The sequence below is a fragment of the Neomonachus schauinslandi genome, chromosome 2 (assembly GCF_002201575.2).
Source record: "Neomonachus schauinslandi chromosome 2, ASM220157v2, whole genome shotgun sequence".
NCBI classification, from domain to species: domain Eukaryota; kingdom Metazoa; phylum Chordata; class Mammalia; order Carnivora; family Phocidae; genus Neomonachus; species Neomonachus schauinslandi.
Window position 1 is genome coordinate 86,308,987 of NC_058404.1, and position 16,369 is coordinate 86,325,355.

Genomic DNA, 16,369 nt, shown 5'->3' on the forward strand with positions numbered 1-16,369 from the left:
CTCAGCTTCTTTTTGCTGCCAGGCTGTGATTTGGCTGTCCTGGGTCTGCTAAACCATTTCATAATACTTATCCATCCACTCTCAATCTTCCAAGATTCTGTTGCTCTTATCTCTTCTCCTTATGGGTTTGTGTTGAAAAGTCTTTTACTTCATTTTTGTGAGTTTTAGGAGAGTGCAATTATATGCATGTTTTTAATTTGTCATCTTAATCCTAAAGCCCTGCTTGTTTAAAATGTTACCTCCTGAGACTTGAAAAATATTATTATTATTTTTTAAGATTTTATTTATTTATTTGACAGAGAGAGACACAGCGAGAGAGGGAACACAAGCAGGGGGAGTGGGAGAGGGAGAAGCAGGCTTCCTGCTGAGCAGGGAGCCCGATGCGGGGCTCGATCCCAGGACCCCAGGATCATGACCTGAGCCGAAGGCAGACGCTTAACCGACTGAGCCACCCAGGCACACCTTGAAAAAGATTATTAAAGTTCCCTTTTCATCTCTTGTTTTGGTTTTTACATTCATAATTATAGTACATGAAACTCATTGTGTAGCCCCCTTCAGACTACGTGAACTCAAGTATTTATACGTAAATCCAGAATTTATGAATAAAAAGGTTGATTGTTTTCTAAATTTGCTCTTGTAGGAAAGTGAAAAGGTTTCTGAATACCCAGCAGTGATTGTGGAGCCGGTTCCAAGTGCCAGATTAGAGCAGGGCTATGCAGCCCAGGTTCTGGTCTATGATGATGAGACTTACATGATGCAAGATGTGGCAGAAGAACAAGAAGTTGAGACCGAGAATGTGGAAACAGGTAGACATCTCATAAAATGTTCATTATTTGTAACTTCTTATTTTATAAGTGTCAATATTACTATTGCCAAATGAGTACTATACCAAAGAACCTCTTTTTGCTTGGAAACCAGTGAAACATCTCTTATTTAAGGGAATTGATATAAAGTTCTACATTAGAATTCTCTGGAGTATAACAGGTCTCATATCGTGGACTCTAAGGACAAGATTACAGGCCCATAATAATAAAATTATCATTTTTTTTCCTGAGAGTGTGAATATTGACTAGTTACTTACTTATAGAAGTCCATAGGCTAGTATATGAGGGTAACTTTTTAATTCAAAAATAAAGACAGTATTCTCATTCTGTAACAGATTAAGAGTTTCTTTGAGTCAATATTGGTGGAGCAGTATGATTCCTTTTTTCTTAGATCAGAAGCATCTTTGTAGCAGTCTGTCAGAGTCTTCTTCCCTTTTTGTCTTCTGAGAAATTTTGGTATTTCAGTCTGTCTATGGTGAGATAATTATATGTTTAATTGGAGATTAATATATATATAATCCTTGAAAATCTTTTCTTTTTTTTTTTTTTTTAAGATTTTATTTGACAGAGAGAGAGACAGCCAGAGAGGGAACACAAGCAGGGGGAGTGGGAGAGGGAGAAGCAGACTTCCCATGGAGCAGGGAGCCCGATGCGGGGCTCAATCCCAGGACCCTGGGATCATGACCTGAGCCGAAGGCAGTCGCTTAAGGACTGAGCCACCCAGGCGCCGCCTTGGAAACCTTTTCATTTTTGCCACTGATTATAAAGAAAATAGAGTATTGTACCAGAAAGATTGTAGTGACTATCTTGTAATAATAAATATTAAAATTTATCTTTAGCTCTTAATGGAGAAAAAGAATTCTTATACTTGGTTTACAATTCTAATAAACACTCTTAAATATTTATTTATTTATTTATTTATTTATTTATTTATTTAGGCTCCATGCCCAACATGGAGCCCAACATGGAGCCCAACATGAGGCTTGAACTCACAACCATGAGATCAAGACCTGAGCTGAGGTCAAGAGCTGGATGCTTAACTGACTGAGCCACCTAGGTGCCTCATCACTCTTAAGGATTTAGATAAGTTTCTATAAATGTAGCAAAGTCCCATGATTAAAAATTTTCAATATTTGATGTTTTTCTGCTTGTTGAAGCCCAGTAGCCTTCCCTAAGACCACTAGCTTCTTCTAGCTTACTGCTGTGCTTCCTCCAGTTTTATTTTTATTTTTTTTTCCTCCAGTTTTATTTTTTATTGAGCTGAGGGATTAAAAGTTACCTTGCTCTGCAGAACAATGAAGGCAACAGTGCCAGCAAGCCCCTGTGAAGTGATAATCAATTCATTTTCTCAAAATAGGTAGCCAAACACTTTATATAGGCTTTGTGACTGGACTGGAGTGGTACTTGATTTACAGCAGATAATGCAAGTGGCAGGAAGATACATATGTGTTTTTTTTGAGGATTTTGGAGAGTTTTCCAGTCTGAAGCTAGAAGCATCATGGCAGACATGAATTTTCTTCTTGGGGAAAAGAATAGGAAGAACAGCTAAACGTATTATGCAGGATGATATTTTGACGTAGATATTGTAACTGATTTTATTATAGGAGTGTAACTAGGGTGTAACTAAACAGAAAATTAATAGCATAAGAGAAAAAAGTATGATAGCTTAAGTTGAATGAAAAAAAAGAACCTGTTTGAAATTTCTGGAAGATGTTTTGATCAAAAAAATAAGGAAGACTATGATTTTGGTAGCAAATTGGGAACTTCATAAAGTATGAAAACTATAGTACCAAAGTCCCATTAGTAGAAAATTATGCATACTTATCACATTAAAATACCAGAGCAGGTCAGCCAAATCTTATTGGTTGTATAATTGATGATCAGTGCTTCATTAATTTAAATTACTCAGGTAAAAGCAATTCCAAATAGGAAGAGAATATAATCTGTTCAAGGGATTTTATTTTCTTAGTTATCTTGAACTCTGAGGATGATGATAATCATTTGCAGGGCAGAGATATGAATGATTGTAATATTGAAAGAGGATATACATAGTCTGGCTAAAAGAATAGTTACTTTTGTGATATTTTGAAAATGGTTTTTGACTAGTTGATAATATTTTTTAGATTGGTTTTTCTTCAACACTAAAAGGAAATGTTAGTAAATAACTTACATTATTCTAAAATAGTCTAGAAGTACTTGAGAAGTTCATCTTAAACATTTTTAATTCCATTCTGGTTCATTTTTAAAAAATCTATGTTTGCTTTATCACTTCAAAAAATAAAGAATAGTATAGTATAGCCATTCTTGTCTCTCTTACAGAGTAACACTGTAAAACTTAGAATTCATTTATAACTCTGTTAAAGGCAATACCAAATTCAGACTGAAATCTGCTGGCTCATACATCTCATACATCTATAATCAGAACAATTTAAAACACTCCTATTTATTCATCATAAGGCATGTGGAACTTGAGACTACAGTATCCTGAGTTATTTGAAAATACTATGGGGCGCCTGGGTGGCTCAGTTGGTTAAGCGACTGCCTTCGGCTCAGGTCATGATCCTGGAGTCCCTGGATCGAGTCCCGCATCAGGCTCCCTGCTCAGCGGGGAGTCTGCTTCTCCCTCTGACCCTCCCCCCTCTCATGTGCTCTCTCTCATTCTCTCTCTCTCAAATAAATAAATAAAATCTTTAAAAAAAAAAAAAGAAAGAAAATACTATGGCTCATGGGTTTTTAATGTAACTTTATAAGGATTGTTAATATATATAGATTAGTTTAGAATCAGTTAATCTGAACTTAATTTGTTTTTTTTTAAAGATTTTTATTTATTTATTGTTAGAGAGAGAGATACAGCGAGAGAGGAAATACAAGCAGGGGGAGTGGGAGAGGGAGAAGGAGACTTCCCGCTGAGCAGGGAGCCCGATGTGGGGCTTGATCCCGGGACCCTGGGACCATGACCTGAGCCGAAGGCAGACGCTTAACAACTGAGCCACCCAGGTGCCCCTTAATTTTGTTTTTATTTAAAGAATAAAATGCATTTTAAAAAAGATTTTATTTTTAAGTAATCTCTACACCGAACATGGGGCTCGAATTTACAATCCCAAGATTCAAGAGTCCCATGCTCTACCGACTGAGCCAGCCATGCACCCCGTAAAGAATAAAAAGCATTTTTAACGAGTTAAAATCTGAATAAATTTTCATTCTTCTGACATTTAGAACATAGACATATAAATAAATGTTGTTATGACTTACCCTGATGTATGTTTCCTTTTAGGTAGTAGAATAGGATCAGGTTCGTTTCTGTGGCGCTATAAATTTTTAACTTAAATTCCAGATACATATAGGCTTTGGAGAAGAATCTGACTGGGAAGAAAAGGAAAGGAGTATTTATAAGATGTCTACAACGGTTTTTATTTGGTGAATTGGTGGAAATGAGATCCCTTATAGAACAAGATTTCCTTTTGTACGTCTAGGAAATGCTTCCTGGAATGCTCCTACATTATAACTTAGATGATACTAGTCTAAAAAATGTTCATAATTATATATATTGACCTGTTATATCAGTTCTCTTCATGTTTACATCGAAGTTTTTCTTCTTTTATTCCCTTATATACCCATATATATATGTCTATACCAGAAACAGTATTCATGATGAAATCCAGGCAGGAGTATTAAAATTATATAGTGATGTACACTTAGCCATCTTACTTATTTTATGTATAAAATGATTTCTCATTTTGTTAGTAGTAAATGTCTTTTATAGACAAAGAAAATGTATGTTTTTCTCACAGAGCTTATGAGTAATAGTAATCCTCTCAAATTTTATAGGAAAAACCAAATATGTTTGAGACTTTAAGTGTGTTTATCTAAACCTATAAATTGTTTTTTTAAAAAAAATAAATTGCTTTTTGATGATAACTGGAGATCAATAATCATAAAGAGTCTTTGAGGAAAAGTAATGAAGTATGAATGAAGGGTGGTCTTGACTGGCAGGCTGGAAATACTTTTGCCAGTGGCTGCAGGGTCCACGAGCTCTGGAGGCCTGCTAGATAGACTAAGGTGGTGAGTTGGGGATGGAAAGGAGTCTCTGGGATTCCCTACTAAGATTTGAAATGCAGTTTTTATGTTCACTCTTAAAAAACTATATATATATAGTTTATAGCAGGGAGCCCGATGTGTACATATTACAGATTGCCATTTAAAAAATAGTTAAGTTTATACCAATGCAATCAATAGTAGATAAGTTTTGATAGAAATCTTTTAAGGCTTAGCTGAGAAGATTGAGCTATCTAGGATCTGCTTCTTCATCTTGCACCTTAACTTACTATATTTATCTTCTTAAACTTCCACTTTAATTTATGATGTCAGTAATAGTTTGCATTTCTTATGTGCAAGGGCACTGTTTTCAACATGTTCCTTTCCCTCAAGGGGTTAATAATTTACTTATATATAATATATATTATATTGAAACTATAAAGCAGTGTAGAATCAATAGGGTGCTACTTACAAATTCAAAGAAATTTTTAGGAGAAGAAAGTTCAGTTTACAGGATTAGGGAACGTTTAGAGAAAGGAAGGAAGGAGGACAGATGGTAGGATTTGGATGGGCAGATAGGAGGTGAGTGAAAGGCACTGTAGCTGAGGGAAATATAATTAATAATGGGTGGAATATTGAAGTTCAAGGCATGTTTAGAAGATACTGAGTAAATGAGACCATGACAGAGGGTTCCATTAGGAGTTGTGACTAGATTAGGATTTGAACCAAGAGTTAGTGATTAGGCATGTAAGAAGCAAAAAGATTTGGAAGGTTTTGAGTAGAAAGTACCATGTAATTAGTATCTCAGGAGATAGCGGATGATTGTAGGAGAAGGGATGAAGCAGGACGACTAGCTGTTGTAGTATGGGTTAAGAGGTGACTTGAGCAAAACAAAGTAGAAGCGATGGGAGCAGAAGGGGCTTATATAAGCAATGCTACTATATATGCTCTATATGCTACTATATATACTTGACATGACAAATTAGGGGGAGAGGCATAGTTAGGTAAGACACTAAGTTTTTTGGCCTTAAGTGATGGCCATAAGTATCATATAGGGATTTGAGGAAGGCAAGACTCTTTTGGGAAACAGATATGTTTGGTAGTAGGTGTGTTGATTTTGAGTTGAAGCAGAGCATCTAAGGAGAAATATTTAGGTATTTAAAGATGCACAAATATATAGCCAGGGTCCCAAAACATAGGAGATGTCATACTCAAATTAGGATAATTTAAAAAATGTTTTACAAAATGACTAGTTATAAATATATGGGCAAGTGTAGGGTGATCATAAGAAATAGGGCAGTAGGCCAGAAGTGGCAGTAGCAGAGCTGTTTCTGTCCTTTGGCCTGAGGCCCCAAGGGAGGGAATGGTTGCTGGAACCTAGAAGAAGAGAGGGTCACCTTGGGAGAATCTGGGACCTTTGATCAAAGGATGCAGCTGGCTTGAGGGTGATGCCACAGAGAGGGAGCCAGGGGTTACTATGATTTTCTTCTCCTTCTTCCCTCTAATGCCCTGCAAGGCTCTCCATTGACCCAATGCAATTTAAAGCAATAGGAGTCCTGTTGAAGTCAGCCTTCTGGGACAGAGAGCAGCATCAGGAAAGGTAAAGAATAGATCTGGAGGGGCAAATGGAAGATATCTAGTACAACTGAAGTTTAGTAAAGAAAGGTCAAGGAGAGACTGTTTTGGAAATCACAGTCATTGATGCCATGGTAATAAATGGAATCTCCAAAAGGAAAGGTATTTGAGAGATTTCTCCAAGGGAGAAGATAATTAAATTCTGTGTTTGACTCTCTGTGATCAAGAACAAGGGACACAGAATTAAGGAATTAACCTTAAGGAATGTTTACATTTTGAGGAACATGAAGAAAAGCCAAGAGTGATCAAATATGATAGAAAATCCTATTCCTGAGGTTAACATTTTTTCTTTTTAAAGACTTTTAAGTAGTTCTCTTTAGTAGAAAAGGGAAGAATATTGATGGTTAGTTAGTCGTGGTTTCAGATTCCTACTTTATTACTTACCTATCAGTGTTTAAGTTTTTGAGAGTCTGTTTCACTGTCATAAACTAGTAATTCAAGGTCGTGAGGACTACATAAAATAAATATATAAAACACAGTGCTTGTGATGTAGTTAAGTGCTCCATAAGTATTCCCTTAACTTCATTAGAACCTTTCCTTATGCCTTCAAATATGGAGAAGGTCTTTTATACATTAAAACAGAACATTTGTTTACTTCTCTGTTGTATTTTTCTCTTTCCTTTCACTTCCACTTTAAAAAAAAAACAAAGGCTCTATACCTTCATTCTGTACTTTTTCCTTGTCATTCCTTCCTTAACTTACTGTGCTTTAGCACCTACATTTATCATTCTCCTGAAGCTCTTTATCAGATTTCAAAAGCCACTCCTCTGCCAAATTCAGACTCACAGAATCATCCAGAAGTAGATCTTTCCTAATCTGGCCTTCTTATCTTCTGAGCTTTTGCTCAAATACAGTTTTCTATCAAGACTGTAATTAGGTATTATCTATTTTTTTAAGGCCCAACTACACTAAACTTTCCACAGTGGTTATGGTCTACATTAAACAGTCCCTTTCCCGATCCTCTGTTAGACCATCTGGACTAAGGCACTTGATCATGTACTTTCTTATACTGTTCTTGTGTGTATTCATACTCCTTTTGTTTTCAAACTGGATATATGTCTCTCGAAGACAGGGACCATACTTTTTAGTTTTGTTGAATATAGTATATAATAATAGTGTTTAACACATAATGGTTAGGGAATACAGATTGAAATAAATTGAGTTTTGCCTCAGTATTGCAGTATAATCAAGAACCATCTGTGTAAAATCTTAAATATATTTTCTTTTTTGTTAATATGCTAAACATTGAATACCTTAGGGTTATTTAAAATATAAAAGGGTAGTCATCCAAAAACATAAATATGGGCATCCAAAATATATCAGCGCCATAATGTTGTCATATTATATTAACTTCATCTTAAAGTCACAGTAGGTTTTTTTTTTTTAAGATCCATTTATTTATTTGACAGAGAGAGAGACAGCGAGAGAGGGAATATAAGCAGGGGGAGTGGGAGAGGGAGAAACAGGCCTCCCGCCCAGCAGGGAGCCCGATGCGGGGCTCGATCCCAGGACCCTGGGATCATGACCTGAGCCCAAGGCAGGTGCTTAACGACTGAGCCACCCAGGCACTCGTCACAGTAGATTTTAATCATTCGTGCTTACACCTAAATTTGATTTTTTTCTTATAATAAAAGCAACACATGCTCATTGGAGAAATTGGGAAGTATTACAAAGAAAAACAGTGAAAATTACTCATAATCCCTTACTAGCAAGGGAACAGCAAGTATTGCTTTTTGTATTTCTTGCTGGCCTTTTTAAAATGTACATTTTAAGCAAAATTAACATTATGTTATGTAATACAAGTAGATTTATTCGTCTTTACTAACAGACATTGGCTGAAAGCAGTCTGTTCGCTTCCTACTTCTCTCTTCTGATCATTAGGAGTAGGACTTTGGTTTTTAGCCAGGTATCAAAACATAAAAATTTGGTGTTAGTAGTTAAAGAAATGATCAAGAAAACTTAGTTTCTTTTTGTGATCAACAAAATTGTGTTTAGAGATTAGTTGAAAAGATAGACAAATGATAAGAATTTTTACATAATTCAACAAGAAAGCACTGCTTTTTTTTTTTTTAAGTAAATGAAAGTTTAGCTTTTTAAAGGGCAGTTTAAAAAAATAAAACCAGATTTCTGTCTTGAAAAATAAATTCAGGAGCCAAATTTCTTTCTTGAAAAATCTCAAGACTAAGTTGACTTCATGATGAGCTGTGATAACTTTTGTATTTGTTATACCATCAGAAATCCTCCCTGTGGCACAAAAGGACTCTTTTAATTAGAAAATATTGTTGCCACAGGGAGGTAGAAGATCGACATGAAAAACTGGGGATCTGAAAAGGAGCCCCTATCCTAGGATTACCTGAAGGTGAAACAGATTGAGCCAGAAGGAAGACAATGCTGGTAGGTTGGTTTTTAATTTACTAAGAATGTTTACAATTTTACATTTAATTACAATTATTTCAACACCTATACCATATTTTTGTTTAAAGGGTGACAACGATTCCTCCTTTAGGAGGGAGAAATAATATAACAGTCTCTTTCCTCCTAAACAATTTGTTATCTCTGCTAACCCCTGCCATGTTCCTAATACTTGTTTCTTTTTATAGATTAAGCTCTAGGGCTATTTCATGCCTCTACTTCCTTGGAAGCTACTACTGACTGAACATCTTCAAGTCTTTTTTTTTCCTTCTCTTTCTGTTATTTCTGCTTCTGAAATCTAGACTTTTTCCTACATTTTTTTAAAGAAGTGTTTTCTTTTAATTATCTATTTTTTTGAGTTTAGCCTAGTGACTAGTTTTCTAAAAAGGTAAAATGTGAATCTTAAGTTCAGTTAGTTTTGATTCTAGAACTGTTTGAATTATAATTGTATTGTGATTTAGATGAGTTAGAAAGCATTATTAGAGAAAAGTTTTTAATATTTTAATAACTATATTTCATTTAGCCTAAGATACCACCTATTGTAAGAAACATTTTTAGACCACTAAAAGAAAGAAATGCTGCCAATTATAAATTTTAGGGTACCATCAATTGTAAGATACATCCTGATTTCAGAGATGTTAAAATGTGAAAAAAAGTACATCTTAGAATTAATGAAATATGGTGTCATGCAATTATGAATCTTCCTGAAATTCGTATTTACTGGGAATTGGACTTTAAAATATCAGGTTTATAAAAAATGGAGGTGAGTTGTGGTTGTGGAAGTCATATATATGCTGAGTATGGTCTCTAAATTCTTTACTGTCTTTTAATAGAGGGTGTTAAAGTGAAAAATCATTTAACTTTGTTGTTTAAAAGTATGCAAAGTAACTATAAGGTATTAAATTATGAAGAATATAGAAGATGAAAGGTGTTTTAATATGACACATTACTTCAGTCAATAGTGTTTTATCATAATTTTTACTTTTTAATCAGATTTTGTGATCCAAAAAGAAAATGAAATGAAGCTTCTGCTTCCTAAACTATAATTTTAAAACAGGATCCTTTAAGGACCCTTTAAAATAGCCACTGATTTTTAGTGCACTTGAATATATGTTTTACAGATTGTTGTGAAGGAAAAAGATAGAGGCCAAAAGTAAAGAACTACCCTGTCAGTTAATAAAGCAGAAATGAAAAGGAATGATTTTAAATGGTATTTATATGCTTTAAGAATCATATTTTGTATATAAAGAAAGATAAGTATATCTAGAGAACAGATCAATAAAGGGTGTTTGCTTTTGGAAACTATAGCACTCCTTCCTTTGTGCTCAGACTTTTAGTTTTTATTTATATTTATTTTTAAAAAGATTTTATTTAATTAAGAGAGAGAGAGAGAGCACTTGCACTTGAGCAGGGGGAGGGGCAGAGGGAGAGAGAGAGAGAGAGAGAATCTCAATCTCATGACCCTGAAATCACAACCTGAGCCAAAATTAAGTGTTGGTTGCTCAACCAGCTGAGCCACCCAGGCGCCCCAGACTTTTTAGTTTTTAAAACACTAGTTAACTTTCAATTTCACTCTATAACAATGTGTCTAAATAATAAATTTTTATTCATTTATCTTTTTTAAAGATTTTATTTATTTATTTGACAGAGAGAGCACAAGCAGGGGGAACAGCAGAGGGAGAGGGAGAAGCAGGCTCCCCACTGAGCAAGGAGCTGGACATGGGACTCCATCCCAGGGCCCTGGGATCACAACCTGAGCCAAAGGCAGATAGATGCCCAACCTACTGAGCCAACCCAGGCGCCCCAAATTTTTATTCATTTAGAGGAGAGGGCAAATTTGGATTATATAGAATTATAAATGAGCACACAAGGTTATAAATGTTGCCAAGTAGGGATAGCTGAAGGTTCTTAAATGTAGGAATGCTTTAAAACATTTCTAGGCAAATTATCCATCCATTCATCCTCTACCAGCTCTTACTGAGGGCTGCAGCATGTCAGGCTCAGAGCCGAGTGTCTTGGGGTAAACAAGACCCTGTCTTTGCTCTCACCAGGCTTTCAGTCATGTGGAGAAATGAACAATTAAACATGTTATTATAATCAAATGTGATGAGCATTATGATAGGATTAATGAAAGGTTTAGGGAGTATATAGCTGGGGAATGCCTAGGAGGACAGAAAATGCCTCCCTGAGGAAGTAACATTTGAACAGATTTGAAGGGTTTGAAGTAATTAGCCAGGCAGAGTGTAGCATGGTTGGAAATCTGGAGGAAGGAGAACATGGCCTATTTGAGTTGTAGAAGGGAATTCAGTATGGCTAGAATATGGATTATGAAAAGGAAAGGGGATTAAAATGAAGCTGAAGAGGTAAAAAACTCTTACTGCTGAGGACATTGTAAGATTTGTGTCTGTTTGTTGGGCCATATCTAAAGGGCAATGGGAAGCCTTTTTAGAGTTTTAAACAAAGTATGTTTCTTACACAAATTTAGTTTTTCCCCAAATAGTGCTGTAAATGAAAAGTGAAACAAGACAAAACATTACCTAAAATAAAATCTGAACTCCTTAGCTTCTCATTCAGAGCTCCCTAATAGCTAGTCAACTATTTTTACTCACCTTCCACTAAATTGTCTGCCTTTGTAGATCTGAGCTCTAGGTATGCCCATTGCCCAAACTAAGCTAGAAATTATAGAGATTAAAAATTATAGTTGCACAGCTAGCTTTTCTTTTCAGAATTCAAAGCTGGGTAACTTGGTACAATTCTGTTTCAAGAGAAGGAGTCATTGTCCCTTATGCATCTTCCATGCCCATTTATAAACTGGGAAAGAGGCCTATGAGTTTTCTTAGGTTCATGAAAGGTCATCATTTAAAGGAGGTCAAGAACATTTTCAACACAGCTATTAACTTTCGTAGTTTTTTCATCTTTTTGTGTCATGGGCCTCTTTGATCATATGGTGAATTCAGCCTGTGGACCTTCTCACAACAATTTTTGTAAATATATAACATGCAATATCTAGGATTACAGAGGAACCAAATAAATTGAAACGTAGCTTTTAGACTATTTTTAATTGTGATGTATTAATGCATATGCTTCTTTAATAATGCCTTTAGTAATGAGAGCTAGTGGCAGATCTAATTTATGCCTATAATTTCATAGTAGTGATGACCATAAATTATATTTTGAGGTATCTGTAACAACTATAATATGAAAATATTTATGATTTCTATTGGTTATGAAGTCATAGATATTGCCAAAACTACTGTGATTTGTGCCTTTATTTAAAATTAAAGTGCTTGGGGCGCCTGGGTGGCTCAGTTGGTTAAGCGACTGCCTTCAGCTCAGGTCATGATCCCGGAGTCCCTGGATCGAGTCCCGCATCGGGCTCCCTGCTCGGCAGGGAGTCTGCTTCTCCCTCTGACCCTCCCCCCTCTCATGTGCTCTCTGTCATTCTCTCTCTCACAAATAAATAAATAAAATCTTTAAAAAAAAAATTAAAGTGCTTAATTTCAATTAGAATCTAAAAAACAGTTTTTCTAGGTCTCATCCATATATTCTTTTAGCTGTCATCCACCTTTTTCTCATACTTTCCTGCTCTGTATTCTGCCCTACTGCTATTCTTTTCTTCCTAATAACTCATAGTAGGGATCTGAAAGCCATTTTAAATGTTGCTTATTGAATATACTTTTATGATCCCTGCTAAGGAAAAAAAAAAGGCCCTCAACTATGTAGTGGTAATTTTTTATGTCCCTTAATTGATTGACCTAATTTAATTTATCCTAAGACACTCTCATATATGAACATTTAGTATATTTCTTTAAACCATCATTTAATATTTTATGACCTGTTTGTGTTTTGAGATCCCCCTATTTCCATGACAAAAATTTCTGTGGCCAGTGGTTCTCAAACTTGACCGTACATCAGAATCATCTGGAGCACTTGTTAAAATACAGATTGCTAACCCCACCTCCAGAACTTCTGATCCAGTGGATCTGGAATGGGACTTGAAAATTTATATTTTTAACAAGTCCCCACGTGATGCTGATGCTGATGCCGTTGGCCCAGGGATCATACTTTGAGAACCATTATCTAGACTGTTGGGAATGACAGCACTGAAAGAGAGCTTCTGCCATCAGGAAAACCCAGTTAATACAGTAGCTTTTTATGATATTGTGTTATACCCATCACAAAAGATTGTTATTGGGGGTGAAAAGATACTAAAATTCTTTTAGGTTTATATGAGATGATGTAATGAATTACTATTAATTAATTCATCAGTAAATATTCACTGCACATCTACTATATGCCAAGCACTATTTTTTTTTTTTTTTTTTTTTAAAGATTTTATTTATTTGATACAGACACAGCCAGAGAGGGAACACAAGCAGGGGGAGTGGGAGAGGGAGAAGCAGGCTTCCCGCCGAGCAGGGAGCCCGATGTGGGGCTCGATCCCAGAACCCTGGGATCATGACCTGAGCCGAAGGCAGACACTTAACGACTGAGCCACCCAGGCGTCCCTGCCAAGCACTATTTTAGGCATGGGCTGGAGGGGTACACAAGACAGGCAACGTACCTACATTCATAGTGCTTAGAATCTAGCAGAGAAAGCATATAAATTTGCCATATTGTAAAATTGTTCTGTCACAAATCATACCACATAAATTAACACCTCCTGAAATTGTTCTTTAGAGTTAATATTTGCAGTTAAGCCAAGACCATTTCTTTTCATAATTTGAAGCAGCAGATAAATTCTCCCTCTTCCTCCTTCATGTGACAGTTACTAAGTACAGTTGAGATACTGGTAAACTTAACATCTATCATGTACAAAGTACTTGAACAAACAGCATCATGGCTCCTAGGGAATAAGTGATTCAAAGTTGACTAAAACATGGGGCCTGGCCTCAAAGAAGCTTACCAACTAAATTGAGAAAAACAAGCATTCAAGGAAATAATACTATGGAGTAGGGATGGTTGGGGAAAGGTGAGGAAAGACAAAGAACTGCCAAGTATGGTAGCTAACTTAAAGGTTCCAGATTTCATTATTGCTATGTGGTGGGTCATTTTAAATTTCATCATAAGGGCATAGTTGACAGTTAAGGCCTCTGGGTTTAGGGACAGAGGAGCAAGTCAAATGGAATTAAGCATTTCTAAATGTCACCATTTTAATTATTTATGTGTGGAGACAGTACCATGAAACTCATGAGTGGGGCTCTGGTTGGCTCAGTCATGAAGCGTCTGCCTACAGCTCAGGTCATGATCCCCGAGTCCTGGGATCGAGCCCCGCATCGGGCTACCTGCTCAGCGGGAAGCCTGCTTCTCCCTCTCCCACTCCCCCTGCTTGTATTCCCTCTCTCGCTGTGTCTCTCTCTGTCAAATAAATAAATAAAATCTTAAAAAAAAAAAAAAAGAAACTCATGAGTGACTTCTTTTTCCCATTCACAAAAAAATCAGGAAAGTGCAAAAAACACAACCTGTTTACAGTGCTTAATTACAACTTGGGAGTGGAGATTAGGAAATGAGATAGGGCTAATGTTATTTTTAAAATTTTTTATGTTTCTATAATTTTTTTCATTGAGTATATTAGGGAAGAAAGAATGTAACCCATTTCCTCTCTTTCACTTAGGCATTATTTTTTTTTAAGATTTTATTTATTTATTTGAGAGAGACACAGTGTGAGAGGGAACACAAGCAGGGGGAGTGGGAGAGGGGAAGCAGGCTTCCCACAGAGGGAGCCCTACACGGGCCCGAGACCTGAGCCAAAGGCAGACGCTTAACGACTGAGCCACCCAGGCGCCCCCTCACTTAGGCATTATTAAGATAGAGTGCCAGTTTTTATAACAAATAACCCATATTCTCCTAGTTTAAGGTCAGTGATCATAATTGGATGTTTGATTTCTTTTCACTTTGTTTTTTAAAGGTTTATTTATTTATTTGAGAGAGAGAGAGAGAGCTTGAGCGAGTGCGGGGGTGGGGGGGTGGGCAGAAGGAGAGAATCTTTCAAGCAGACTCCCTGCTGTGCGAGGAACCCCACGCGGGGCTGGATCTCACTACCTGTGAAATCATGACCTGAGCAGAAACCAAGAGTTGATTGCCTAATCGACTGAGCTACCCAGGTGCCCCTCTTTTCACTTTGTAAATCAGCCAAGATACTATGCTACTTGAATGAACAATTTTAAAATTTAACTGAAAATATTTTTCATATATTTTATATTAGAGGGTGGTGATAATAGTTATCTTCCAGGATAACTTATTTATTATTTTATTATTATTATTACTTATTTTTTAAGAATATATTTGAACAAAATGAGTTCTTTGTTAGCCAGAACGTGGGAGACATTTTCTTAATACTAGGTGACCTTACAGAAGATCACTCTAGAAAGTTTTACATCAAAAGGAAAAGAGTTATGTCTCTAACTTAGTTAGCAAAAAGGTACTTCTTATTGTACATGACATTTGACAAGACTTTTAGGAAAATCTGAATCCTTTTTCTTCTATATCACCTTTTTTTTCTGCTACTTAATTCCCAGAAAATAAATATTTAGAATAATAAGTTAGAATGAAAAAATTCAAGAGGAAATCAAGGATTTGGTCCAAGAGGAAAAATAAATCAAAAGGTGCTGATCTCTTTTTGACATTTGCTTTCCTGAACAAACTTGAAAATCCTTGTTTTTTTTTCCTTCTTCTCTAGAGACACTGTTCTACACATAACATCTATTTGGACTTACAACATTAAGTTTTAGCTATTTAGTTTGAAAAAAATGAGGTTGGCAGATTCACATTTGTTTTTAATTTCTTTGCTACCATTTCCTGCCTATTTAGGAGCCCTCAGAGACAAGAAGACACCAATTACTATGTTTGGGTTTCATCTGCAGTCCTATTTTCTGGGAGGAGAAGCCTCCACAAAAAAACAAAGAACTTTTGGGAAACTCATCCTTGGGAATAAAAGTCAAGGGTAGAAGCCAGTGCATTCAGCTTGCCATCTCACAAAGGGAGTCAGGAACTATAGATTGGAAACCATAAAGATCATAAAACCCTACTTTAACTTTGTCACCTTCTGTTTTTCAATAGTAATTAATAGCAAGCACTTTAACAGAAAGCCTCCCTGTATATTTGTTTTTGGGGGCCCCCAAAATAGGGAGGTTAATGAGAGATTAGTTTAATTCTGCAACTAGTCTTGGGGGAAACAGAATTCCAAAAGATAGAATGAATAGCTGAAAGGAGAAGAAAGCAGGCTGAATTCTTATACTTCTTAAAAGGAAGGAAGTAAAAGAGTATGAGGAGTTGCCCTGGCTCTGAGACCATTTGTGGGGTTACCTGAGACTGCCTGTGGTACGCAGAGCATTTGTGTGTGTGGGGGGGGGCGGGGCTAGAACAAAAAATTAGATATGACCATAACTGTAAAGGAGCTTGCTCTTTATTGGGGAAAATATGTAAGAAAACAACTTTTTATAACCTAAGGATCAAAAAAATCA

At 36.1% G+C, this 16,369-nt stretch overlaps 1 protein-coding gene across 3 annotated transcripts in view; it reads left to right on the forward strand.

The window, feature by feature from the left end:
• ELF2 (E74 like ETS transcription factor 2) overlaps nt 1–16,369 on the forward strand; it is a 74,178-nt gene that overhangs the window by 18,414 nt on the left and 39,395 nt on the right. For all 3 annotated transcript variants that reach the window (XM_021679372.2, XM_044912881.1, XM_021679373.2), the window contains exon 2: nt 641–806. In XM_021679372.2, the coding sequence (XP_021535047.1) occupies nt 641–806 (166 nt within the window). The remainder of the gene's footprint in view (nt 1–640; nt 807–16,369) is intronic.